At 48.5% G+C, this 27,603-nt stretch overlaps 1 protein-coding gene across 1 annotated transcript in view; it reads right to left on the bottom strand.

Moving 5' to 3' along the window:
• The window catches only part of RHPN1 (rhophilin Rho GTPase binding protein 1), a 41,150-nt gene extending 13,858 nt beyond the window's left edge, over positions 1–27,292 (bottom strand). Inside the window, exons 1-8 of the mRNA XM_056854626.1 lie at positions 27,243–27,292; positions 25,421–25,661; positions 23,494–23,652; positions 11,746–11,861; positions 5,131–5,259; positions 3,119–3,194; positions 1,723–1,800; positions 566–690 (exon numbers count right to left, since the gene is read on the bottom strand). Of these exons, the coding sequence (XP_056710604.1) occupies positions 566–690; positions 1,723–1,800; positions 3,119–3,194; positions 5,131–5,259; positions 11,746–11,861; positions 23,494–23,652; positions 25,421–25,661; positions 27,243–27,292 (974 nt within the window). The remainder of the gene's footprint in view (positions 1–565; positions 691–1,722; positions 1,801–3,118; positions 3,195–5,130; positions 5,260–11,745; positions 11,862–23,493; positions 23,653–25,420; positions 25,662–27,242) is intronic.
• Between the last annotated feature and the right edge of the window lie 311 nt (positions 27,293–27,603).

Below are 27,603 nucleotides of genomic sequence, written 5' to 3' on the forward strand. Positions count from 1 at the left end.
CTAAGCAGGGTTGGTGCTTGGATGGGCGGCCACCAAGGAAGACTCTACAGAGGAAGGCCATGGCCAACCACCTCTGCTTCTCCCTTGCTGGGGTCGCCACAAGTCTGCTGTGACTTGACGGCCCAGTATATACACCCTCTGAAAATATCCAGGTTACAGAGCTCCCCTAGCCTGCTACCCAATGGGTTTTTCCCAATGGGACCCCAAACACACACTCTGGATTTTCTGCTGCTAAGTTTGGGGTGCATCCTTAGTAACCCGAACTCTTGGCAGAGTTGGCATTGGAATCCCAGACAGGGCTGGCTCCCATCTACAGAAACACTCACTTGGCTCACTGTGAGATGTAAAACTGTAGTAAAATGTACCTGAAGAAGTGAGCTGTGGCTCACGAAAGCTCAATACCCTGCCAGAAATGTTGTTAGTCTTTAAGGTGCTACTGGGCTCATTGCTCTTTTCTGTTGTAGTAAAATGTGTTTGTACTGTGTATATAAAACATAATTACAATAAAAATTATTTCTTACAAACCCCACTTGCACCCGAACCGAGAACAAGGCAGCCTACTAACCAGTGGAAGAAGACTCCCAAGTTCTTATTGGGTGGGAAGAAACGGTTGTCGAGAAAGTAAAGTTGGCTGTAGTATTCCCTGAGCAGCTCCAGGCCTGCCTCATTTCGGCTGGGAGTCCGCATGGCCTGTGTGGGGAGAGAACAACAGTCTGACACAGCTGCCCCTCTACAACAGCATTGTTATTATTGCCATTGGGTGTCTGAATTCACTCTTCTCTACTTAAGGACAAATCGACTCCCATTCTAGCTGTCTCTGAAGAAGTGAGCTGTGGCTCACAAAAGCTCATCCCCTGCCAGAAATTTTGTTGGTCTTTAAGGTGCCACTGGGCTCCGGCTCTTTCCTACTGTTGCAGACAGACTAACACCCCTTGTGATCTACAATTTATAATAATTAATATTAATTATAATGATGACTTTGGTCACATCGTGAGAAGACCAGAATCACTGGAAAAGGCAATCATGCAAGGGAAAGTTGAAGGCAGCAGGAAAAGAGGAAGACCCAACAAGAGATGGATCGACTCAACCAAGGAAGCCACGGCCCTCAGTTTGCAAGACTTGAGGAAGGCTGTTAATGAGAGGATGTTTTGGAGGTCATTGATTCATAGGGTTGCCATAAGTTGGAGGAGGAAGAAGAAGAAGGCGGAGGAGAAGAAAAAGAAGAAGAGTTGGCTTTTATATGTTGAATTTCTCTACCATTTAAAGAAGAATCAAACAGGCTTACAATCACTTTCCATTCCCCTCCCCACAACAGACACTCTGTGAGGTAGGTGGGGCTGAGAGAGTGTGACTAGCCCAAGGTCACCGAGCTGGCTTTGTGTGGAAGAGTAGGGAAACAAATCCAGTTAACCAGATTAGCCTCCGCCATTCATGTGGAGGAGTGGGGAACTGAACCCGGCTCTCCAGATCAGGCTCCACCACTCCAAACCACAGCTCTTAACCACTACACCACTCTGGCTCTCAACTTGGCAGCACATAGCACACATTAATTAATAGTAACACACTCTGATGACACATGCTTATGATACGTGGAAGAAAAGATACACGTGCGTACACGTGGGGTGGGAGGGGTTGTACAAACATGCCAACATGTTCCAGAGTACAAAGAACTGGAATTCTGAGCCCTGCCATTTCCTCTTTAAAAAAAAAAGGTTCACTCACCTGCCGTAACTCCACAAACTCTTTGATCTCGGCCTCGTATAAGGCACTGTCCTCGCTGTAGTGGTCCCGAATCATCTCCTAGAAGTCCAGACATGAAGGGGGCAGGGGAGAAGTTGGACTTGCATTTGAAACTTTCATCCCACCCGTTTTCTATACAACAAGATTTATTTGGTGATTTTTTTTTAAAAAAACCCTTAGATCAGCTGGTTGGCAGAACAACAATTGTCACGGGCAAGCAGGAGAGTCACAGCACCAGGCCGCCAACATCTCCCCCTCTGGGTTGCCACAAAGATCTTTGTGGGCTACAGAAATAGCCAGAAATGGCAACCCTGACAGTGCTCGTGCGCTTCTTCTGGCCTTGAACTCTCCACCTGCAGGCCACAAACAGTTATATTTCATAATGGGATACTGGAATTTGTGGGTTTGTTTTTTTAAAAAGTTTTAAAAAGTTAATGTGCTTTTAATTTCCTACGTTTAATGTGCCTCATCAAAGTAGAAGAGAAGAGCCTCTGCTTGGCCTGCAGAAGGTTCCAGGTTCAATCCCCGGCATCTCCAGCTAAAGGGACTAGGCAAGTAGGCGATGTAGAAGGCCCCTGCCTGAGACCCTGGAGAGCCGCTGCCGGTCTGAGTAGACGATACTGACTTTGATGGACCGAGGGTCAGATTCAGTATAAGGAAGCTTCATGTGTTCATGTGTTCAAGAAGAAGAAGAGTTGGTTTTTATATGCTGACTTTCTCTACCACTTAAGGGAGACTCAAACCGGCTAACAATCACCTTCCCTTCCCCTCCCCACAACAGACACCCTGTGAGGTAGGTGGGGCTGAGAGTGTGTGAATAGCCCAAGGTCACCCAGCTGGCTTCGTGTGTCGGAGTGGGGAAACTAATCCAGTTCACCAGATTAGTGTCCGCTGCTCATGTGGAGGAGTGGGGAATCAAACTCGGTTCTCCAGATCAGACTCCACCGCTCCGAACCACCACTCTTAACCACTACACCCAGCTGGCCCAAATATAAACATTTTAAATAGTAAGGTAACAAGCTCATCTAACTGAGTAAAGGAGGTTTTGCAGAATACTGGGCTGGGTCTCATGGCCCCATCCTGCTAAGGGTGAGCGTCACTTCCAACCGACGCACAGCACTGTGTGATCAGAGCAAAACCCCTCTGTGCCTCTTGCACCAGGGAAGGATCTATGCACCAGAGGAAAGAGCCATTATTCCCCTGAACCGCATGAAGCCCCTATGCACCAATGAATGCATCTCTGCATGTGCCAAACGGTATCTGGGCATTACAAGACCCTCTGCTGTGCCTTGGGTAACTACCACCACTGTGCCTCTTATCAGTTTCCTCTAAGAAGGGCGGGTCATCTGACACCCCAATCAGCAGATGCTTCTCTTACCTGTAATGGTCCCGCTAGATCCAGTTCCTTGGTTTCCTTCAGCCCCAGTGGGATCATGGGAACGCTAATGGAGTCACTGAAATAAAGGAACAGGGAAAACCTTCAGGGCAAAGTTGCAATTTCCAATCTTCCTTCTTCTGAATCTTTTGGTGAGAACAAATGAGCATCTGTGCATTTCTGTCTGCTCCAAGCGAGCTCAGCTCCCTCCCAAACACGCCTTTCCTCTTCATCCTGCAGGTGAGTCAGTCTGCAAACCCAACACCCATTTCCTCTGTCCCAGGCGAGATGCCCATCATTTCAAAACCTTTTTTTTCAGGTCAAGAACATAAGAAGAGCCCTGCTAGATCAGACCAGACGGGCCCTGGCTCAGTGGCAGAGCATCTGCTTGGTTCAATCGGATTGAACCTGGGACATTCTGCATGCCAAGCAGAAGCTCTTCCACTGAGCCACGCCCCCTCCTGAGTCCACTACTGTCCTCTGGCCCCATCTCTTCCCTTATGTGCAAGGCACCCGTCTGTCCATTTGCACATGCTCAGATTAATCTTCCTTTTGGAAATAAAACCCTGACACTAGGTGTGTGTTCCAGGGTTGCTATAGCTGCAGGAGTGCAGTTGAGTTAAATGCTGTTCAACACACAACATGTAAATTTAGGTCACAGAACCCCAGAGCTGGAAGGGATCTTAGAGAACATCTAGTCCAACCCTTTGCTCGATACAGGAAATCCACAGCTAGAGCTCCCTGAGTTGTGGCTGCCCAGTTTCTGCTTGAAGATTTCCAGCAAGGGGCAGCCCACCTACCCCTCCTCAGCCCACCCACCCCCGCCCTGAGGCACATAGTTCTACTTCCAAACTGCTCTTTCTGTTAGGAAGTTTCTCCTAAAGCACCATCAAAATACACCTTCCTTTACCTTAAGCCCATTAAGTCTAATCTTGTCCTCAGGTACCATAAAGAATATGTGGCACGTGACAGCCCTTCCGGTGTCCGAAGACCAAATTCAGTCCCCCCATTCCTTCACCCTTTGCTGAACACATGGATCTGCCTTCTAGTGAGTCAGACCCTCAATCCACCAAGATCAGTATTATCTACTCAGGCTGGCAGCCGCTCTCCAGGGTCTCAGGCAGAGGTCTTTCCCATCACTGACTCCACAATCCTTTTTAGACCAGGAAATGCCAGGAATTCAATCTAGGACCTTCCGCATACCAAGCAGCGGGTTAGGACTTCTCTTCTAGACCACTTTGCTTCCCTCCCTCATATCTGCACAGCCCCACGGAGAAAGGTGCACCATTCTGAATCAGCAGTCCAAGAAAAAAAGAAGCAGGCATATTTCTTGCGGAGCGCTGTTTGATTTCTCATTGTGTGCGCCTGGCAGCGACTCGCTGGAGGGCAGGGTGCGCGCATTCAAGACTCTTACACAATGCCATCATCAGATTAAGCTGCGTGAGCCTTTTATTAAACTGAAGAGGTCAGGTTAGCTATTTAGAAAAGGTCAGGTGCTGGTAAGAAATAAGGAAAAGGGGCGGGGGGGGGGAGAACTGCATTGTATTTAAATAGTAAATCCTGTTCCATTCTGTATGCACTTACAGGGCAGAAAGTAAACAGCTTAGCCAAAGGACTGGGAATGAGAAAAGAAGGTTTTCCTCTGGAAGAAAAGATCTAGAGTGATGGTAACCACAAGATAATCAAACCTGTTCCAAACACAACAGACGCCAACTAAGGCTTCATTATTTTGGAAGGGACAGAGTCCTCCCAACTCTGAAACCCCAAAGACAGATCCATTAGGGCAAAAGGGACAGTGCCCAACCAACAAAAGGTATCCCCAGTCCTCTTCTGCCTGCTTCCCCACTACCTTCACCAGCGAGTCCAAGGCAGGCTGCCAGATACTGTATTTTTATTTATTTACACTGCTGCCTTTCTCCCCAATGGGGACAGCAAGGAACTCTTTGGAAGATGAGTGGAGACACAAAAGACTCCCCAGCCCCACCCTACGGGCCTTCCACCACCACGCCCCTTACCTGTCATTCTGGTAAGCCCCCATGCAGCTGTTCAGCTCCTCCAACTCTTCCTTCAGAAGCTGCAGGTTCGAATTGACGAAACTGAGTTCCAAAGCAACCGTTTCCTTTACTTTGTGGTTACTGGTGGCCCTGAAATCAGAGTAAAAGGGGAGGGGGAAATCTTACTTATCATATTTACACCCCCCCTGCCTTTCTCCAAGGGGCTCCGAGCCAACTGTGTCAGTTTAAGTCATTTCTGTCGAACAAATACATGTTATATATTGATTTACTTCACAGGGTAGTCTGTTGTGGGGAGGGGAAGGGGAGGCGATTATAAGCCAGCTTGATTCTTCCTTAAGTGGCAGAGAAAGTTGGCATATAAAAACCAGCTCTTCTTCTTCTGCTGAAGCAGACCATCAGTCCATCAAAGTATTGTCTACTTAGGCCAGCAGCTCTCCATAGGGTCTGGCTGAGGTCTTTCCCATCACTGACTGCCTGATCCTTTTTTTAAACTGGAGATGTTGGGGATTGAACTAGGATCTTCTTGGTTCGACAACTCTAATCCTGATGCACTGTTTACTCAACGTCCCATCTGTCAATTGTATTGACCAACTCTCTGTAATCTGCCCTGAGTCCACTAAGACAGACAAGAAACAATGTAAATACAATAAATAAAATAAATCGTCTACATGCCAAGCCAATGCTCTACAGCTGAGCCCTAAGGCTTTGCAGAGTATTACACACCTCTCCAGCCCCGGCTTCCATGTGATTTAATGGGGGGGGGGGGAAGAAACTCTCCAATAACAGCACAAACAAAACCAGTCAGAGGAAGCTGGGACTTGACACAGGACCGGAGGCAAAAATATACTCTGCAGGTGATAACAACTGATCCGCTTCCGGCCAGCCCATGGAAATGTTGCTCCGGTTGTCGGCACTGGTTTACCTTGGCTTGTTTTTGTTTCGATTGCTTTGTTTGAACAGATAAAGGTGGCTACCCTGGACAGCTGCCTTTCAAAGGCATGGGGCTTATTGCGCAACTCTCTACGCACCTCTCCCTCTTTTGAATTTAATTTTTAAATATTATAATATAATAATAAGTAAATTAAAAAGATACCAACACGCACACAAAAACAAAGATACAAAAAGAATATAGAATACCAAAAATAGAAAACCAGCCAGATAATAAACACTGAGATTGCTGCTACTCATAAAGTTGATCTCACATGCTTAAATCAAGATATCTGATGGCTACCATCTTTGGTAACATTAATAAACCCAAATTACTACCCCTTAATTTCTTAATAAACTATAACCATAATACAAATGAGTTATTACTTTATGTCTATTATATGATCCCAGTGTGTGTGTGTGTGTGTGTTAAGTGCCGTCAAGTCGCTTCCGACTCATGGCGACCCTATGAATGAAAGTCCTCCAAAATGTCCTGTCTTTGACAGCCTTGCTCAGAACTTGCAAATTGAAGGCTGTGGCTTCCTTTATTGAGTCAATCCATCCTAGATCCTAGAGTACCTCTTAGTAAATATTGTATTTGTAGTATCTGACCATTATACAAAACAGATAATCATCGAATCAAAGAATTGGAAGGGGCCACAGAGGCCATCTAGTCCAACCCCCTGCTCAATGCAGGATCAGCCTAGAGCATCCCTGACCAGTGTTTGCCCAGCCTCTGCTTGAAGACTGCCAGTGAGGGGAAGCTCACCACCTCCCTAGGTAGCTGATTCCACTGCCAAACAACTCTTACTGTAAATTTCCCCCCCTAATATCCAGCCGGTACCTTTCTGTCTTCAATTTAAACCCATTATTGCGAGTCCTATGATCCTCTGCTGCCAACAGGAACAGCTCCCTGCCCTCCTCTAAGTGACAGCCCTTCAAATACTGAAAGAGAGAGCAATCATGCCCCCCCAACATCCTCTTTTTACTTAACCTAACATTTTATCTCAAATCGCATATATCTCTCAGGTCCCATCTTCCCCCTCAACCCATGTTCTTCTCCCTCTTGTGCCAACAACTGGAGTGGAAAAAGACAGGAGGGCCACAGAAAACAAAAATTCTGTTGAGTTCACCAGAAACCTTCAATAGGCTGGACATGATTTTTAAAAAATTAATAATGTTTAAAAAGAGAAAGGAAAATTCCCACAGGCATGATGTTGTGTTGGGGTTCACGCCGCTTTGAACGTTGCTAGCTTCAAATTACATCCAGCTGTTTTAGGCAAGAGGCCATAAACCAATTAAACAATAAAGCAATTCAATTAAATTAAAACTAACCGATTCTAACAGTTGCCTCTAATTACTCCTTGTGGTTTCGTATCCTGAGAAATTCTCTTTTCTCTTTCAAAACATATTTTAAAAATTCAGAACCAGGCCGATGAAGGGTTCTTGTGAACTCTAAAGCTCTCAAACTATTATGCATCATTTGGTTGAACAAAAAATACTATGGAGATTGTGTTCTGATTTTTTTTTTTGTTTGTTTCGGGACCCAACCCAGATGCTCACAACTTCATTCAGCTTTTGCTGGGGCAGAGTGAGACGTTGGGGTAGCCTGTAACGGAGCAATTTGTTCTGGAGACTCGGCACGGTGTAGCCGTTTGAATACTGGATTAGAATTGCGGGAGACATGGCTGAATGGGGATTTAAACCCAGGACAGGTGCTTAGGTGCCTTTTGAGCCAGTTGCTTACCCCCAGTGAGCCTACCTCGCAGGATCCCTCTGCACCTGGAGGATGGTTTGGTTCACTGACCCCAAAGGTCCTTTCCAATAATCACAGCATCCAAGCGTTTTGCTTTTGAGGCCCTCCGCAAAACTGACCGGGAACCTCCCTTGCACTCTTTCCAGATTTTAACGGGGCAGCAAATTATCTCCCCAGCCTCTCCATCTCCTTTCCGGCTTGCTGAGCTCCGCTTTTGGGAACCATTTTCTGGCTGACCAGGCACAATTGTGTTGGAGAAACAAAGCTGCCGAACGTCTCTGGAAAACTGCCCTGTCTGAGCAACCCAACTGGTCCCTGGCGATGGAGGGTCAGAAGGGTGACCCAGAGGAAAACATTTCCAGGGTTCACAGTGGGTAGCCGTGTTAGTCTGTTTGCAGTAGTCAAAAAGGGCAAGAGTCCAGTAGCACCTTAAAGACTAAGAAAAATATTTTCCGGTAGGGTATGAGCTTTCGTGAGCCACAGCTCACTTCTTCAGATACCAGATATCAGATACCAGATATCTGAAGAAGTGAGCTGTGGCTCACGAAAGCTCATACCCTACCAGAAAATATTTTTGTTAGTCTTTAAGGTGCTACTGGACTCTTGCCCTTTTTGACTATTTCCAGGGTTGTTTTTTCTTTAAAGAACCCTCATCGCTGTGGAGGGCAGGGCCCCCCAACCTGTGGGCGCCTTTGGAATTTCAAGAGGTGGGGCTGAACGCTACCAGCCCAAAACGGCTGCCACAGGAGGCAAAGCTGAATGAAATGTCTCCTTCCTCCCTGAGAAGAAGGAAATCCGGAAAGGGAAATGGAACCACATATTCACTAGGGAAAGTCCAGGGCTTACCTGTCTTCTTGATCCTCCAGTGGAAAGCCCTTTCATTCGAATGAAGGTTGCCAGTAACAAGTCCTGTCTTAGCATGGCTCCACCCAATTTCTGAAAAGCTCAGTGGGCGCAAAGGGAAGTACTTGGCGGGCACCATGGTACCCACGGGCACCACACTGGGGGACCCTGCTTTAGAGGCATTCCTTGCAAAGTCATCTTTTTTTTTAAGCAAACAAAACAAACATATAAAACTAGCCAGTCAATGCACAGAGATTAACTGCAATAGCCAGATTTCTAGGACACAGAAGCTCCCCACCCAATCAGAACACGTGAACACATGAAACTGCCTTCTACTGAATCAGGCCCTGGGTCCATCAAAGTCGGTATTGTCTACTCAGACTTGCAGCAGCTCTCCAGGGTCTCAGGCAGGGGTCTTTCACACCACCTACTTGCCTCGTCCCTAAGTGGAGATGCAGGGAATGAACCTGGGACCTAGTTAAATTGTGGAACTCCCTGCCCCAGGATGTGGTGATGGCTGCCAACTTGGAAGGCTATAAGAGGGAAGTGGACATGTTCATGGAGGAGAGGGGGTATTCATGGCTACTAAAATGGATATTAGTCATGATGAATACCTATTTTCTCCAGGAACAGAGGAGCAGGCCTGTTATATTAGGTGCTGTGGGACACAGGCAGGATGGTGCTGCTGCAGTTGTCTTGTTTGTGGGCTTCCTAGAGGCACCTGGTTGGCCACTGGGTGAACAGACTGTGGGACTTCATGGGCCTTGGTCTGATCCAGCATGTCTTTTCTTATGTTCTTATCTTCTGCATGCCAAGCAGATGCTCTACCAACTGAGCCACAGCCTCTCCCAAATGTATTATATGAACACACGAAACTGCCTTATAATGAATCAGACCCTCGGTCCACCAAAGTCAGCTTTTGTCTACTCAGACCGGCAGCAGCTCTCCAGGGTCTCAGGAAGGGGTCTTTCACATCACCTACTTGCCTGGTCCCTTTAACTGGAGACGCCAGGGATTGAATCTGGGACCTTCTGCATGCCAAGCAGATGCTCAACCATTGAGCCACGGCCCCTCCCCTAGTTAACAGCCTCTCATCTGATCATGTTCTAAATGGGAAACCAAAGCTCTCCAGGATAGCATCCCAGGACAGGCACAATGGGGGACCTTTCACTAACCTCCCCTGAATTGAGAGATCCGTCACCACAAAGCCCTGGCATCATGCCCTGCCTCCTTTCTCTAGACCTGCCCCTGTCCCGTAGGTAATGTTACACCATCCAGTCCGCCGAGCGAGAAAGCTTTTCTGGCTCCGTCGCCATGACCTGCAGAATTTTATTTCCTGCCCAGCACCCTGGCAAATGCAAAGCCAACAGACTGGTGGAGAAGAGGCCAGGGGAGAGCTGCCCTTGCTTGCAAACAGACCCCTCAACCTTTGCAGGCAAGAGTGTGTCGCCCAACAGAGACCCAAACTCATGGGACTAGTAAACCCCGGTGCAAACTCTGTCTTCATATCTACTGGAGAGATGCAGGACCCATGCCGTTAAGAGCGGATTCACCTGCACACCCTCTTAACGTGGTCTATGCCACTGTGTGCCTGCAACTCCCACTTCCTTAAGTAGTAGAGAAAGTCGGCATATAAAAACGAACTCTTCTTCTAATAAATATTTTAAATAATAAAATAAAAAATCAGGACCTAGCACCATTTGCACTGCAGCACTCTCCTGTTCCTGGGAGCTTCTCGGCACTAGCAGGCCAGCAAACAGATTACACAGGTCCCAGGACTTGTGTGTATCTGATCTGGAGAACCAGGTTCGATTCCCCACTCCTCCACATGAGCGGCGGAGGCTAATCTGGTGAACTGGATTTGTTTCCCCACTGCTACACAAGAAGCCAAATGGGTGACCTTGGGGTAGTCACACTCTCTCAGCCCCACTTACCTCACCGGGTGTCTGTTGTGGGGAGGGGAAGGTGATTGTAAGCCGGTTTGATTCTTCCTTAAGTGGTAGAGAAAGTTAGCATATAAAAACCAACTCTTCTTTTGCTTCTGTGTGCATGCTGCCAAGTCACAGCTGACTTATGGTGACCCTGTAGGGTTTTCAAGGCCAGCAAAGTTGAAGTTCGTAGGTGGTTACCACTGCCCGCCTCTGCGTGGGCTGAAAGAGTTTGGAGAGAATGAACTGTGGCCGTCCCAAGGCCACCCAGCAGGCTTCTCGTGGAGGAGCGGGGGGGGGGATCTCCAGATTACAGTTCGCCGCTCTTAACCACTACACCACACAACTCCTTTCAAGCAGCGTTGTCTTTTAGAAATACCATCGAAAACGATAATGAAAGAGTCTGGATTTTTAAATCTGAACTACTGGCTTACTTGACAACACCCACCACCTGTCGAAAATGAAAATTCAGCTGCAAAAAATAAAAGGAACTCCCCAAAATTTCACTACGCTCCTGCGGGAAAACTTCTCTTCAACCACCCAATGTTCACCTTACCCTGACCCCCACTGGTTTGTCAATCTCTGACCTCATTTAACTCTACCCCCAGTCTTGTCTTTTGGGATTTATAGCCACTCTGTTCAGGGGATGAGTCATTTTCAAGGTCTGTGAATCACAGTGAATCATGCAGCCAAATCCCGATGCTTAGTTAATGTTACACGTTACTCTTTGAGCTTTCTACATGCAAGGGGAGGGGCCGTGGCTCAGTGGTAGAGCATCTGCTTGGCATGCAGAAGGTCCCAGGTTCAATCCCCGGCATCTCCAGTTAAAGGGACTAGGCAAGTAGGTAATGTGAAAGACCTTTCTGTGCCTGAGACCCTGGAGAGCCACTGCCAGTCTGAGTAGACAACAGTGACTTTGATACACCAAGGGTCTGATTCAGTAGAAGGCTGCAGCATGTGTGTACCAGGGGCATGACATGGTGGCAGGCTATGGCAAACCACCTCTGAACGTCCCTTGCCTTGATCCTGAAGAAGTATCACATTAATACAGTAGATCCCTGAGAATGATAAACTCCCTTGAAAAGGGAGAGCAGGTGCCCAGCCCTGCAGATAAACCCCGAAACCAACAGACCCGCAAACTGGAGACGGGTCTCCACTCACCTGAAGAGGTTTTCTGCCCCTGCACGCATCCTCATCTCCTTGTTGATCTGCTGGTTAATTCGTGCCCGGCGGTGTTGCAGTTTGCTACGCTGCGTCTGGATCAGAGGGTCACAACCCTATAAAAGAAGAACCTGGTTTTTAAAAAACGCTCCTAGGCTCTGAGATTTTTTAATGTTGGCATTACTTTCGAGGGCCTCCACCTGGGTGCTTCAGAGATGGGCTGCTTTAAAGCAACTAACAACGTTTCATACTTACATCGCCCCTTTCTAAAGTATTCTTACCTCAGGAATGCAGCCATGCTTAAAGGTTGTCATCATCTTCTTTATTACGGTCATTGACCACCATTACAAACAATAAAAATTCATCCAATTTCTCACAACTTAGCTTAAGGAAATAATTTAAAATGTGACCTTTTAAAAGCCATTTAAGACCATTTAAAATCTGCGGCAACTGACGTAAAGGTTGCAAGAATACAGGAGGAAAATGTTCTAAATTATAAATAACAACATTCTACAAACAGCTGCAGCCTTAAGAATAACAGACGTAAGCAGCTCGATCTCAAAACATTTACTCAGGCAATTTCGAATTAATTTTTGGAGATAGAAGGCGGTTTACTTTTTTTGTTCCAGAGAACTGAAGTCAGTTTGAATGAAACGTTGCTGCTTATGGTACACACCCTAGAATTATAGAGCTGGAAGGGACCACCGGGGTCATCTACTCCAACCCCCTGTACAATGCAGGAAATTCACAACTACCTCCCCACCCACACACCCCCAGTGACCCCCTATTCCATGCCCAGAAGGTGCCAAAAAACCTCCAGGATCCCTGGCCAATCTGGCCTGGACAAAAACTGCTTCCTGACCCCAAAGTGGTGATCAGCATTTTCCTGGGCAGGTAAGAAAGAGCCAAGCACTCGTGGCCCTTTCTTACATGCCCAGGCAAATGATAAACAGGTTCCGCAGGGTTTCCTAATGTTTAAAAAACATGCAAAACCTGTTTCATCAGAAGTTAAAAAAAAACCCCTTTCAATCTTTCTAAATCTGATTGCTAGGACTTTTAAGACTGCAATCCTTTGCAATGATTACTCAGGAGTAACTCCCTTTGAACTCAGAAAGCCATTTCCTCTAAATAAACATTAATAAAAACTAAGCTGTAAGATTCCACGGCACTGAAAAAGGATTTTTTTTTACCAACCCCCACAAAAGGATGAGGCTGCAAATGCAAAACACATAACAAAGCTCCCCCTTCCCCACCTGGGAAAAAAAGACCTATTCTCCTGGAAACTATTCTGATAAATGATGAAAAGGAGCTCTCTGGATTCCCAGAGAACCAGATAAAGGGTCCATTGAAAGAGGTGGGTGAATCAGAGACCCCTCAGTGCCCCAGGATGACACAAAAAGGCTGCGGAGGAGTGATCCTCAATATTAGCAACACAATATGTGTAGACAACTCAGTCTTGGGAGGGGCAGATTGCATTTCTCTGAAGTGTGTTCTGGTTGAGAGATCAGACAAGGTTTGCCAACTCCAAGCCAGAAGAGGCAGAACCAGGGGCTCAACCTTGTCCTTCCCAAAATAACTCTCACTGGTGGTTACAGATCCACAACTACCAGATGGGACGACCAGAGAGAGCCAGCGTGGTGTAGTGGTTTGGAGCCATGGACTCTGATCTGGAGAACAGGGTTCGATTCCCCACCCCTCCACAGGAGCGGTGGAGGCTAATCTGGTGAACCGGGTTAGTTTCCCCACTCCTCCACGTGAAGCCTGCTGGGTGACCTTGGGCTTGTCACAGCTCTCTCAGCCCCACCTACCTCAAGGGGTGTCTGTTGTGGGGAGGGGAAGGTGATTGTAAACCGGTTTGATTCTTCCTTAAGTGGGAGAGAAAGGTGGAGTATAAACACCAACTCTTCTTCTATGCAGTACACCACTTATTGCCTGGAGCAGCTTTGAAAGAAACACAAGACGGTGCAATGGGAGAATTAACTTGAATTCCGCTTTGAAGCACCTATGCCTTTCTCATGTGCTTCCACTGGGGGATCCAGAGTTGAATGAAAATTAGTTCTCCCGCTTGGTTTTTGCTGTGTGCTCGGTGTGGGCCCTCCTTGTTCTTGGTTCCAAATGTCTGGAAATTTTCCATTTCTATTAGCAGAGGCAGCCTGGCACCAAGAGAAGGCATTTCTGGAGATAGGGTGGCCAGCTCCGGTCTCTTCCTGGATCTTCTTTGCCCAGGAGGTGAAAAGCTTGAAACTTCCAATCAAAACCCAAGACCTAAGCAATTCTGAGTGGAAGAGACGCTCAAGAATCTTGTGGGGATGAAAACTTGAGCATCACATGAAGCTGCCTTATACTGAATCAGACCTTTGGTCCATCAAAGTCAGTATTGTCTACTCAGACTGGCAGCGGCTCTCCAGGGTCTCAGGCGGAGGTCTTTCACATCACCTACCTGCCTAGTCCCTTTAACTGGAGATGCCAGGGATTGAACCAGGGACCTTCTGCATGCCAAGCAGATGCTCTGCCACTGAGCCACAGCGCCTCCTCAAACATATGAAGCTGCTTTATACTGAAACAGGCCCTCGGTCCATCAAAGTCAGTATTGTCTACTCAGACCGACAGCGTCTCTGGCAGGGGTCTTTCACATCACCTACTTGCCTGGTCTCTTTAAGTCAGTGGTTCCCAACCTTTTTTTGACCAGGGACCACTAAGACTTTTTTGTTCAGTGCAGGGACCCCAAGGTTCAAAATAAAAATTCTGAGAATTTGAAAATAAACTTTAATCATAACTGTTAGTTAAACATTAAACTTAGAATAATATTTGAATATATATTTTTATAATAGAGAACTTTTAATTGAAAATATTAATTTATTATGGGTTTATAACTTTGTTTCGCGGACCTTAATTTAGTTCTCGCGGACCCCTGGGGGTCCACGGACCCCTGGTTGGGAACCAGTGCTTTAAGTGGAGATGCCGGAGATTGAACCGGGGACCTTCTGCATGCCAAGCAGATGCTCTACCACTGAGCCACAGCCCCTCCCCAACAGCGTCGGCATAACCTTGTCCCCTTCGCCCTGGGTGCTACTCGAGATAAAAATACATTGGGCATCACAAAGAAATATGGGCACAATAGCCGACTCTGCATAATTTATACAGCATTCATCACCTTTTCTTGGCACGGGATTTGGGCTGCTTCGGAGAGAAATTTAAGACCCGGAGGATCAACACCCAGCTAATCACATTTTCCCATGCCTGGTCATTTTAGAAAGTCAGCATCACAGGACAGGTGGGGGAAGAGGCGACATTCACATGACCCATTTGTGTGCGGGAGGTGCTGAGGCATCTTTCAAGCACAACCGTCACATTTCCGTTGTGTGCACAACCATGCAGCTCGGACCCGAATTACAATGATCTTGTGTGCAAAAAAGCAACTTTCCTCTACAGCAGGGGTCCCCAACCTTTTTGAGCCTGTGGGCATATCAAGGTCAGTAGTGATGGTGAGTGGTTAATAGCGGTGGAGAGCCAGCGTGGTGTAGTGGTTAAGTGGTTAGGAACAGTGGACTCTGATCTGGAGAACCAGGTTCGATTCCCCACTCCTCCACATGAGCGGCGGAGGCTAATCTGGTGAACCGGGTTGGTTTCCCCGCTCCTCCACATGAAGCCAGCTGGGTGACCTTGGGCTAGTCACAGCTCTCTCAGCCCCACCTACCTCACAGGGTGTCCGTTGTGGGGAGGGGAAGGGGATTGTAAGCCGGTTTGCTTCTTCCTTAAGTGGTAGAGAAAGTCGGCATATAAAAAAAAAGCTACCCTTCTTCTCTATTGTCTACTCAGACTAGCAGTGGCTCTCCAGGATCTCCGACTGAGATCCAGATCCTAGACTAACACTCTAGCCCAGGGATGTCAAACATAAGGTCCGCGGGCCAGATCCGGCCCTTTGGGAGCTCTTATCCGGCCCACGAACCAGCCGAGGCAGCCATGCCACCTTCCCCACCCTAAATCTGAGCTGGTGAGGAATGGTCCTCGTAACAACTGAGTCCAACACCCCTGCTCCAGCCACTACACCACACTGGATAAAAACGTGCCACAGAGAAAGCGGGCCACTTCAACAAGTCCCTGCCCTCTGACACTGTACCTCTCACGCAAGCAGAGTGCCAGCACGAGCTGCTGTCCGACGGCTGTAAACATCAGCCCTGGCTTTTAGGCTCCGCCAGCTGGAGTTCAAAATTGCTGGGAAAAGAAGAGACAAACACACGCGTTCCCGAACCCAAAAACAAAAACCAGACTGCAAACTAGTGCAGCGTTATGCAACCGGGGCCACAGGCCAGGCTGAGAGGCGCAAGCAGGAAACAGATGCATTCAGGCCTCCTGGGACAAGATAGCATTATCCATCCATCCGGGAGATAACGGCCCATCGCTGCCCTCCACTCTACCGGGTGGAATCACCCTGGCAACCCCATCCCCACGACAACGCATCCGGTGGATTGCGCCAAAGCAGAGCTCCCTTTATCCCTCCGTCCAGTCCAGCCGCGGTCTCTTTTAGAACAACAAATATGTGATTATGCTGCTTTTCATCCCCTCCCCAGCCAAAAATATGTTGCTGTTGAGTCACAGAATCATAGAGTTGGAAGGGACCACCAGGGTCATCTAGTCCAACCCCCTGCACAATGCGGGAAATTCCAGACTACCTCCCCCCACATCCCCAGTGACCCCTACTCCATGCCCGGAAGATGGCCAAGGTGCCCTCCCGCTCATGACCTGCCTAAGGTCATAGACTCAGCATTGCTGACAGATGGCCATCTAGCCTCTGCTTAAAAAACTCCAGGGAAGGAGAGCTCACCACCTCCCGAGGAAGCCTGTTCCACTGAGGAACCGCTCTGTTAGAAAACTCTTCCCGACGTCTAGACTGAAATTCTTTTGATTTAATTTCAACCCATTGGTCCTGGTCCGACCTTCTGGAGCAACAGAAAACAACTCGGCACCCTCCTCTCTATGACAGCCCTTCAAGTACTTGAAGATGGTTCTCATATCATCTTGGATAGCTGGTGCTCCCGATTCATTTATTTCTCAAATGGCATTTTACACCATTTTTGTGCACGTGACATCAAAAGTAAAGTTGAAGTTTGCATACGCTTGATAGAGAAGACTCAATGTGAGCTACCAGAAAAATCAAGCACATGTATCTTGCACAATGGAAAAGTGAAAACGTAAGGACTTCCAAGTCAAAAATGGCTAGGCTGGAAAACGTGGTACCCAGGTGGTTCAAGAAGAAGGAGAAGAAGAGTTGGTTTTTATATGCCGACTTTCTCTACCACTTAAGGGACACTCAAACCGGCTTACAATCACCTCCCCCTCCCCAGAACAGACACCCTATGAGGTAGGTGGGGCTGAGAGAGCTCTAAGAGCTGTGACTAGCCCAAGGTCACCCAGCTGGCTTCATGTATAGGAGTTGGGAAACCAACCCAGTTCACCAGATTAGCGTCCGCGGCTCATGTGGCGGAGTGGAGAATCAAACCCGGCTCTCCAGATCAGAGTCCACCGCTCCAAACCACCGCTCTTAACCACTACACCACGCTGGCTCTCAACACACACTGTTGTGGTTCAGGGTTACATTTTCAACACTTTTGCTTTTTGCGTTTGCTCATTAGTTGTATACTGCAATATATGTTTTGCAATTTATTTGAACCTTTGTTGTTACCACTATTTTGTATAATTTTGGAGCAGCTACAAGTTACTAGGTAAACACCTTGTAACTGCTGGTACTTTGCACATTTTTTCTAACTTATATCAGAGGTTTCTTCCCCTTCTTTTCCCCCAACACAGACAAGTACCGGTATCCAAGGCTACAACTTTTGTGTCTGACAACGATAAACGTATTCTTGATCTCTGACGGGCGAAGCGCTTCTTCTGAAACTGCAAGCAAGAAGCGGCTGTGAAAATCTAGAGTAAATTGGGAATGAGCCCTTGAAATAAGTGGTCGTTAACCTTTTCCAGGGTCAGGACCCACAGCTGACCCCATCCGGCAATATGGGACCAAGACTAAAATTTCCTGACCATATATGTCTTTCCCCTTCTCCTCTCACTTCTCCTGGGTTTTCCTCTCCCCCCACTCCCACCCTTTCTCCCCATATTATGGGGGGGGCTTGAAACCCCCACCTCCAACCCCCAAAGTGCTTTAATGGGAATCAGAACAGTAAGAAATCTATGATTTCCCTCAACCTTCATTATTGAACTTTACATAATACAGGTTTGAACTTCAGGGTTTGGGCTGACATTTAATTAGTAAAATTCACTTATTACTACCCAGGTGCTAACATGAACACAAGAAACTCCCTTACACTGGATCAAACCATTGATCTATCGAGGCCAGTATTGTTTACTTTGACTGGCAGCAGCTCTCCAGGGTCTCAGGCCGAGATCTTTCCCATCACCTACCGCCTGATCCTTTTAACAGGAGATGCTGCTAGGGATTGAACCTGGGACCTTCGGCATGCAAAGCAGAGGCTCTACCACTGAGTCACAGCCCCTCCACTAACCTCTTTAATCAACCTGGGATAGCGGTTCAGAGTGGGAAGTTCTGGGTTCAAATCCTCACCGTGAAGCTCGCTCGGTAGCCTTAGACCTATCACCCTTTTTCAGCCCGAACGAACTGTTCCATTCCTATCAGTTAACCCCTCATGCCTGTGTCTTCCTATTGGCAAGTGTCTTTATTTTATTTATATATTTAATTCATTTATATCCCTCCTTTTTCCCCAACGGAGCCCTGAAGCGGCTCACATCTAATTCTCCTCCATTTCAGAGAGCCAGCGTGGTGTAGTGGTTAACAGCGGTGGTTTGGAGGGGTGGACTCTGATCTGGAGAAGCGGGTTTGATTCAACACTCCTCCACACGAGCAGCGGAGGCTAATCTGGTGAACTGGATTGGTTTCCCCACTCCTACACACAACTTTGGGCTAGTCACAGCTCTCTCAGCCTCACCTACCTCTCAGGGAGTCTGTTGTGGGGAGGGGAAGGGAAGGTGATTGTAAGCCAGTTTGATTCTTCCTTAAATGATAGAAAAAGTCGGCATATAAAAACCAACTCTTCTTCTTTATCCTCATAACAACCCTGTGATGGTTAGGAGAAAGTGTGACTGGCCCAAGGTCACTCAGTGAGTTTCCATGGCACAAGTGGGGATTCGAACCTGGGTGTCCCAGACACTACTCTGACTTTTCACCACTATATCATAATGGCTTTACCCTCTGGGGCTGTTATGAGGATAAAACGGAAAATGACGTGTGCTTTCCTGAGCTGCTAGGGAGAAGAGAAGGACAAAAACATACTCAAATAAAATCAAAAGTGGTTTAAGCAGGTGGATTGTTTCCATCCTGTCAATGTGTGCTTTATGGGTAAAGTGGATTCCAATTCACGCCAATCTGTGCAGGAACTGAGCCGTGGGAAAGTAATTATTCCGGATGAATTACGGGCGTATAAGGGTGTCACCTGGCGTGTTTGACAACGACCTTCTGTACGTGGAAACTGAGACCGAACCCATCACTCCTCATCTTCAATCAGGCAACTGCATTTAATAAGTAGCAGCACATATATAATAATACTTTAATAGCAACACTCCATTTCATTGTTCCCCGCACCTCCCATAAAGTTACCTGGAGCCACCTTTGCTCTGAATCTTTCCTTGGTACCCTGGCTGCTCGCGTCCCTCTTTCTCTGGCTTGGTACCCTGTTTCTCTCTCCTGGCTTTCCCCACTTTTGACATCTCGACTGTAAACTCCAAGTGGGCACAGACCGGTCTTCCTCTTGCTCACCTTCTCTAAGACACCATCTTTGCTGACAGAACTGCCCACATCAATCAATACTCTTCCCACATCCTATATCACGTTTCAGGATTTTTAACACAAAAGAAGGACCAAGACGGTCAGTGTTTGCCTCTTGTGGCCCTTTCTTGCTTGCCCAAGGTAGTGCCGATCGTCACTTTGGGGTCAGGAGGCAATTTTCCTCCAGGCCACAGATCCTGGAGGGTTTTTGTTGCCAACTTCTGGGCATGGAGTAGGGATTCACTGTGGGGGGAGGTAGTTGTGAATTTCCTGCATAGTGCAGGGGGTTGGACTAGATGACCCTGGTGGTCCCTTCCAACTCTACAATTCTAGGATTCTAAGCTTAGGCAGGTTGCGTTTTCAAGTCACAAAATATTACAGTCCCCATTCGCTCTGCCTGGGACTGCATGAACTGGTGAAGCTCCCTTTTTCCACTCCACTTTCAGCAAACAGGGGAACAAGTTTGTAAACTTCTAGCAGAAACCAGTTGGGAGAGATATCAGCAGCTGCCACCAACCAAACAGGTTAGTGCCTTACAGTGCGATCCTAAGCAGAGGTACACCTTTCGAAACCCACTGTCTTCAATGGACTTAGAAGGGTGTAACTCTGTTCAGGATTGCGCTAGGACAAGTTTGAAAGTACATGCTTCCTTAAAGTTATGGGTGATTATGGAGACACTTTCAATAGGTAGCCCTAAAACAAAACGCCAGGGGCATTTGACGGTTGTGGGATTTATGCTGACACAAGATTTGGACTTTTTTTAGTATCATTAGTGAACAGCCTTACAATTAAGTCCTTCTCAAAAGCAGACAAAATATCACAGGGGACAAACTGTCACCTTTCCTCTTTTTTTGGTCCTCAGGGCCTTCTGTGCAGAACCGGACTGCTTAAGAGCCGTTTCACACATTACGTATTTCAAGCATACTGAAGCTTGTCGAAGGCTTTCACGGTCAGAGTTCATTGTAGGTTATCCGGGCTGTGTGACCGTGGTCTTGGTATTTTCTTTCCTGACGTTTCGCCAGCAGCTGTGGCAGGCATCTTCCGAGGAGTCACACTGAAGGAGTGTCTCTCAGTGTTACTCCTCTGAAGATGCCTGCCACAGCTGCTGGCGAAACATCAGGAAAGAAAATACCAAGACCACGGTTACACAGCCCGGATAACCTACAAGAACCAACATACTGAAGCTGTTTTAGTGCAGTTAAAATGCTTAGTGCTGTATGCTTGGAAAGAAGCCGGTTGAGACATGACAGAAGTCTATAAAATTATGCATGGTATGGAGAGAGTGGACAGGGAGAAACTTTTCTCCCTCTCTCATAATACTAGAACGCAGGGGTCATCTGCTAAAGCTGGAGGGTGAGAGATTCAAAACAGATAAAATGAAGGATTTCTTCACACAACGAATCGTTAATTATGGAACTCCCTGCCCCAGGATGTGGTGATGGCTGTCAACTTGGAAGGCTTTAAGAGGGGAATGGACATGTTCATAGAGGAGAGGGCTATCCATGGCTACTAATCAAAATGGATGCTAGTCGGGGTGCGTACCTATTCTCTCCAGGATCAGAGGAGCGGGCCCATTATATGAGGTGCTGTGGAACACAGGCAGGATGGTGCTGCTGCAGTCGTCTTGTTTGTGGGCTTCCCAGAGGCACACCTGGTTGGCCACTGTGTGAACAGACTGCTGGACTTGATGGGCCCAGGTCTGATCCAGCATTGCCTTTCTTATGTTCTTAGTGTACACTTGCAATGTGAACAGAACAAAAACGGGTTTGCCAGTATGTGCGTCGTACTCCTCCACTTAAAAGGAAGCCACAGCCAGCTGTGACTCCCTGTTCAGCGTGTACATCATGTGGGCAAGCCCCGAATATGCCCTAATGTGTGAAATGGCCACAGGAGGGATGCAGGAAAAAAGCTGCAGGAAAGACCGAGGCAGGTGCAGCAGAAGGAGCAATAAAAACTAGGACTGAAAGAATAAAGGGATCAAAGAGGAGTTCGCAGTCTTGCAAACACCTCCAGGAAAAGCGACTCTCCTTTTCTGGAGCATCGACAACCCCAAAGGGAAAGCGAGTCTCTCTCTGCCGGCACGGGACTCCCGCAAGCAAGAGGCTGTTTACAAGCCTGCTTGACAAGAGAAGGAAACTCTTAAGCAACCTGTTGGCAGGTGGGATAGAACATAGCAGGAAAACATGTTCCACCGCCAGCCCGTTCCCAAAAGGCATCGCCAACCAGCGGCTCCAGGGCCAGCGGGCCAGCTGCTGACCGCAGACTTTCGCCTAGCCAAGCCAGAGCCTTCCTTTTGGAAAGACCAGCCATGGGCCAACCATCCATGTCTAGTTTGTTCAGCCTGGGCTTGCTTACGAGCAGACACGGATTGCTGCCAAGAACACAGCCGTCATCTAGCCCGCAGGGAAAACTCCAGCATATAACACCGGCATCAGCTGAGTTGGAGAGGCTTCAAACGGCAGCGGAGGGAGACAGAGAGAGGAGAACTTTTGAGTTTCACTTTGGGATGGGGCAAGCTTGAAAAGGACGCCCAGCACCAAACACGCAGGAGGTTGCCTTACAAAAGAGCATAAGGAAGGTCCTGCTGGATCAGACCAAGGCCCATCAAGTCCTGCAGTCTGTTCACACAGTGGCCAACCAGGTGTGCCTCTGGGAAGCCCACAAACAAGACGACTGCAGCAGCACCATCCTGCCTGTGTTCCAAGGCACCTAATATAATTGGCCCGCTCCTCTGATCCTGGAGAGAATAGGCATGCATCATGACCAGCATCCATTTTGACTAGTTGCCATGGATAGCCCTGTCCTCCATAAGAACATAAGAAAGGCCCTGCTGGATCAGACCCAGGCCCATCAAGTCCAGCAGTCTGTTCACACAGTGGCCAACCAGAGGACTCCAGGAAGCCCACAAACAAGACGACTGCAGCAACAGTATCCTGCCTGTGTCCCATGGCACCTCATATAATGGGCATGCCCTTCTGATACTGGAGAGAACTGCCTTGTAATGAATCAGACCCTTGGTCCATCAAGGTCAGTTACTGTCTACTCAGACTGGCAGCAGCTCTCCAGGGTCTCAGGCAGAGGTCTTTCCCATCACCTACTTGCCTAGTCCCTTTAACTGGAGATGCTGGGAATTGAACCTGGGACCTTCTGCATGCCAAGCAGATGCTCTGCCACTGAGCCACAGCCCCTCATTTTAGGTGGAGATGCCAGGGATTGAACCTGCGATCTTCTGCATGTCAAGCAGATGCTCTGCCACTCTGCCATGGCCACCTCCCCACACATGAAGCTACCTTGTACTGACTCAGACCCTGGTTCCATCAAGGTCAGTATTGTCTACTCTGACTGGCAGTGGTTCTATTGAGTTTCAAGCAGAGGTCTTTCTCATCACCTATCACCTGAACCTTTTAACTGGAGATGCCAGAGATTGAATTTGGGACCTTCTGCACGCCATTGGTCCATTAAGGTCAGTATTACTTGGACCGGCAGCAACTCTCCAGGGTCTCAGGTGGAGATCTTTCACATCACTACTAGTAGATGAGAGCCACTGTGGTGTAGAGGTTAAGATCAGTGGAGAATTGGGCTTGATTCCCTGCTCCTTCACATGAGCAGTGGACTCTAATCTGGGGAACCAGGTTTGATTCTTGGACTAGTCACAGTTCTCTCTGAACTCTCTCAGCCCCACCTACCTCACAAGGTGTCTGTTGTGGGGAGAGGAAGGGAAGGAGATTGTAAGTCAGTTCCATTCTCCTTAAAAGATAGAGGAAGTTGGCATATAAAAACTAACTCTTCTTCTTATGTGGAGATACTAGGGATTGAACCTGGGACCTACTGCATGCCAAGCAGAAGCTCTACCATTGAGCTACACCCACCCCTCACCCACTGAGATGGCTCAGCCAGCTGCACACGAGATTCGCACCCCACTCTGATACCGAGACCACCCCTGGACTTACCTTTCGTACGCTGCCGCTCTCGGAGGAACAAAGCAGCGGCGGGAAGCCTCCATCTCCGTCCTCGTTGGGTTCCCCTGCTGGGGGACTCTCCTCTTCTGGGATCATCATCCCCAGTACTGGTGGGGCATCTGTCGGGCAGCTAGAGGTGGTACTACAGCTCTAGGGCATGAGCCAGGGCAGTCACACCATCCGTGGTTTCGGGGGGGGGGGTTTGGTCCTTCTATCCCCTCTATGGAGAACTAGCTGGGTCTTATCGACACCCTTTAGGGTCTAGGGTGACTGCCAAGGGAATCCTGAGCCCTCTCCTCTGGAATCACCTGGGATCCCAAAATCCTTTAGGGGTCTTTTTGCCAAGATCCACCTGCAGGAGCCTTCTTGGATTCTGAGAGCCCTGAACTGAAGAAGAAGAGTTGGTTTTTATGTGCCAACTTTCTCTACTGGCTTACAATCACCTTCCTTTCCCCTCCCTACAACAGACACCCTGGGAGGTAGGTGGGGCTGAGAGAGCGTGACTAGCCCAAGGTCACCCAGCTGGCTTCATGGAGTGTGGACGCTCATGTGGAGGAGTGGGGAATCGAGCCTGGTTCTCCTGATCAGAGTCCACTGCTCCAAACCACCTCTCTAAACCACTATACCACGCCGGCCCGAAGATCCAGTGGAGACCCTTTCTGTCCTTTTCTCCAGAATCCTGCGCCCCCAACTATAGGATTCCTCCAGAATCCTGAGCACCCAACTATAGGATTCCTCCAGAACACTGAGAACCCACCTATAGGATTCCTCCAGAACCCTGAGCACCCACCTATAGGATTCCGCCAGAATCCTGAGCACCCACCTATAGGATTCCTCCACTATCCTGAGCACCCACCTGTAGGATTCCTCCAGAATCCTGAGCACCCACCTGTAGGATTCCTCCAGAATCCTGAGCACCCACCTGTAGGATTCCTCCAGAATCCTGAGCACCCACCTGTAGGATTCCTCTAAAATCCTGAGCCCCCACCCATAGGATTCCTCCAGAATCCTGAGCCCCCACCTATAGGATTCCTCCAGAATCCTGAGCCCCCAACTATAGGATTCCTCTAGAATCCTAAGCACCCACCTATAGGATTCCTCCAGAATCCTAAGCCCCCACCCATAGGATTCCTCCAGAATCCTGAGCCCTCACCCATAGGATTCCTCCAGAATCCTGAGCCCCCACCTATAGGATTCCTCCAGAATCCTGAGCCCCCAACTATAGGATTCCTCTAAAATCCTGAGCCCCCACCTATAGGATTCCTCTAAAATCCTGAGCCCCCACCTATAGGATTCCTCTAAAATCCTGAGCCCCCACCTATAGGATTCCTCTAAAATCCTGAGCCCCCACCTATAGGATTCCTCTAAAATCCTGAGCCCCCACCTATAGGATTCCTCTAAAATCCTGAGCCCTCACCTATAGGATTCCTCCAGAATCCTGAGCCCTCACCTATAGGATTCCTCCAGAATCCTGAGCCCTCACCTATAGGATTCCTCCAGAATCCTGAGCCCCCACCTATAGGATTCCTCCAGAATCCTGAGCCCTCACCTATAGGATTCCTCCAGAATCCTGAGCCCCCACCTATAGGATTCCTCCAGAATCCTGAGCCCCCACCTATAGGATTCCTCCTGGATCTGGGCTTCCTGCTTGCAACTCAGACCCCTCCCCAGCGGGGTGCTGTCTCGGCTAATCCCTCCTGGGGTCCCGGCCCCCTTGCACTGCAGGAAGGGCAGCCTCCCGTTGGAGGGAGAGGGGAAGCCTCCTTGCAGGCTCCTGGGGTCCCTTGCAAAGGCTCTTTCCCCGCACCTCTCACCTACCCTGCACCGCGCGAAGATGCCACACCACCCACCCACTGCACGCACACAGCCCCCCCAGCTGAAACCCTCGGGACTGCGCCCCCTAATTCGGCCCCCCGACCTTGCTGGTGCAAAGATGGCAGGCGCGCGCCCCGCCGCTCCGGGCTGCAGCCGCGCAATCCTCGCCCCGCAGCTCCGCAGCTGCACCAGGAGCCAGGCGGCCAGGGGAGGAGCCGCCCTGGCCAATGGCGAGGCAGGGGGCCCTGGAAAGGCAGCGCGGCGGTCCAATGGGCGGCGCGGGAGGGAGGGAGGGCGTGGGCGGACTCTTCCCCGAGCGATTGGAGCCGGCCGAGCCGTCCCGTCTCCCGGGGCAACCGTGGGAATTAGAACGCGGGTGACGTCACGCGGGGCGGGCCGTTCACACGCTCCGGGGTTGTGTTGCAATAATTGCGGGGTTGGGGTGCTTTTTGTGTGTGTGCGTGCAAAATCTGGAAGGGGGCGGGGCCGCCGCCTCTCTCGCCTTTTCCTCCAATGCCTTTCCTTTTATCCTTGATCCATTGATCTTGAGCAGCATCTATCTAGTGTTGGAGGGATATAAGGACTGAAACAAATCTTTCATTTTCTCTCCTTGGTATTATTATAGATGAATTAGAATGCATGGATGCAAAGTAGATCTTGGATATTTTAGAGAGGGAGGAAGACGGTGGGGAAGTCAAATGTTTTTGATTGTATTTTGAAGACACATATCTAATAATTTTATGAATTTTTAATGATTACTTTTTAATGATTATTTTTATGGATATAGAGGGTGTATGCCTAAATCTAATGTTGGTTATTATTGAAAAATAATAAATATATATATATATTTTTAAAAAAACAAATCTTGCCACTGACAATGTAGCCTTGGGGTCCCTCTCGCTTAGTAAAAAAGGCATTATGTCTGTCACAGAGGTTTTCCTCCAATGCAACATTTGAATTTTCTACATTGGTATTTGCACATGAAATGGGAGTGTTCACCGGCTCATTCCCAGAAGCAAAACCTTGGACGCAGATCTCCCTCTTTTTAAACTGCAATTATGGATGTCCTGCGGTCCCTCGCACGCTTACTTAAAATCATAGAATTGGAAGGGGCCATCAGGGCCATCTAGTCCAACCCCCTGCACAATGCCGGAAATTCACAATTACCTCTCCCCCACACCCCCAGTGACTCCCTACTCCATGCCCAGAAGATGGCCAAGGTGCCCTCCCTCTCATCATCTGACTAAGGTCATAGAATCAGCATTGCTGACAGATGGCCATCTAGCCTCTTCTTAAAAACCTCTAGGGAAGGAGAGCTCACCATCTCCCGAGGAAGCCTGTTCCACTGAATCATAGAGTTGGAAGGGACCACCAGGGTCATCTAGCCCAACCCCCTGCACAATGCAGGAAATTCACAACTACCTCCCCCCCCCACACCCTTCAAATTCAAAGGGACTTAGTAGTAAGGCCCTTTGAATTCAGGGGGATTTGCTTCCGAGTAAATATGCAGGGGCGGGGGCGACGTTCAGGGCTCTTGGTGGAAAAGGTCTGTCATCAGGGGCGGCAATCTAAAGAGCAAGCGCTATTCAACAGGCGGAGCTCAGCAAGTCCCTCCCCTTGCAGCTGCATCGGTTGAACTAGTGCCTGCCATTTGTAGCCGGTTTAAAAGCAAGGCCGTATCGCTGGAAAGAGCTGCGCTGTTACTTTTAGAGCATTTTCCCCAGCATCCAAAATGCTCTCAATTGTTCTCTAGTTTGGTTCTTACAACAAAAGTTGGTGGCTGGGAGATATGGCAGACCCCGAGAGGGGAATTCCGTTTAAACCAGGGAAGGCGCTGGTAAAAAAGCATGCATGGGATCAGACCATGGAGCTACTTATGAGTAAACAGGCTCCGTGACTTCCGCGGCCTCTGTGCGGGAGAATACCTTAATATGCACAAAACGCAGACAGCCAAAGCAATCTCAGCAAAACCCATGCTGCGGAAAGGGGGTTGCACAAGACACCCGAGCCGGTTCTGCTGACTCATAAGTAAGTCCTACTTGGGCTTGGTCCCAAGTAAAAAATGTACATTGAAGGAAGACCTCGGATTTGGTATCTGAAGAAGTGAGCTGTGACTCACGAAGGCTCACACCCTGCCAGAAAGTTGGTTAGCCTTTGAGGTGCTACTGGACTCCTGCTCTTTTCTACTGGGTGTGTGTGTGTGGGGGGGGGGGAGGTAGTTTCCTGCATTGTGCAGGGGGTTGGACTAGATGACCCTGGAGATCCCTTCCAACTCTGATTCTACTG

Source organism: Euleptes europaea, chromosome 8 (genome assembly GCF_029931775.1).
Source record: "Euleptes europaea isolate rEulEur1 chromosome 8, rEulEur1.hap1, whole genome shotgun sequence".
Taxonomy (NCBI): domain Eukaryota; kingdom Metazoa; phylum Chordata; class Lepidosauria; order Squamata; family Sphaerodactylidae; genus Euleptes; species Euleptes europaea.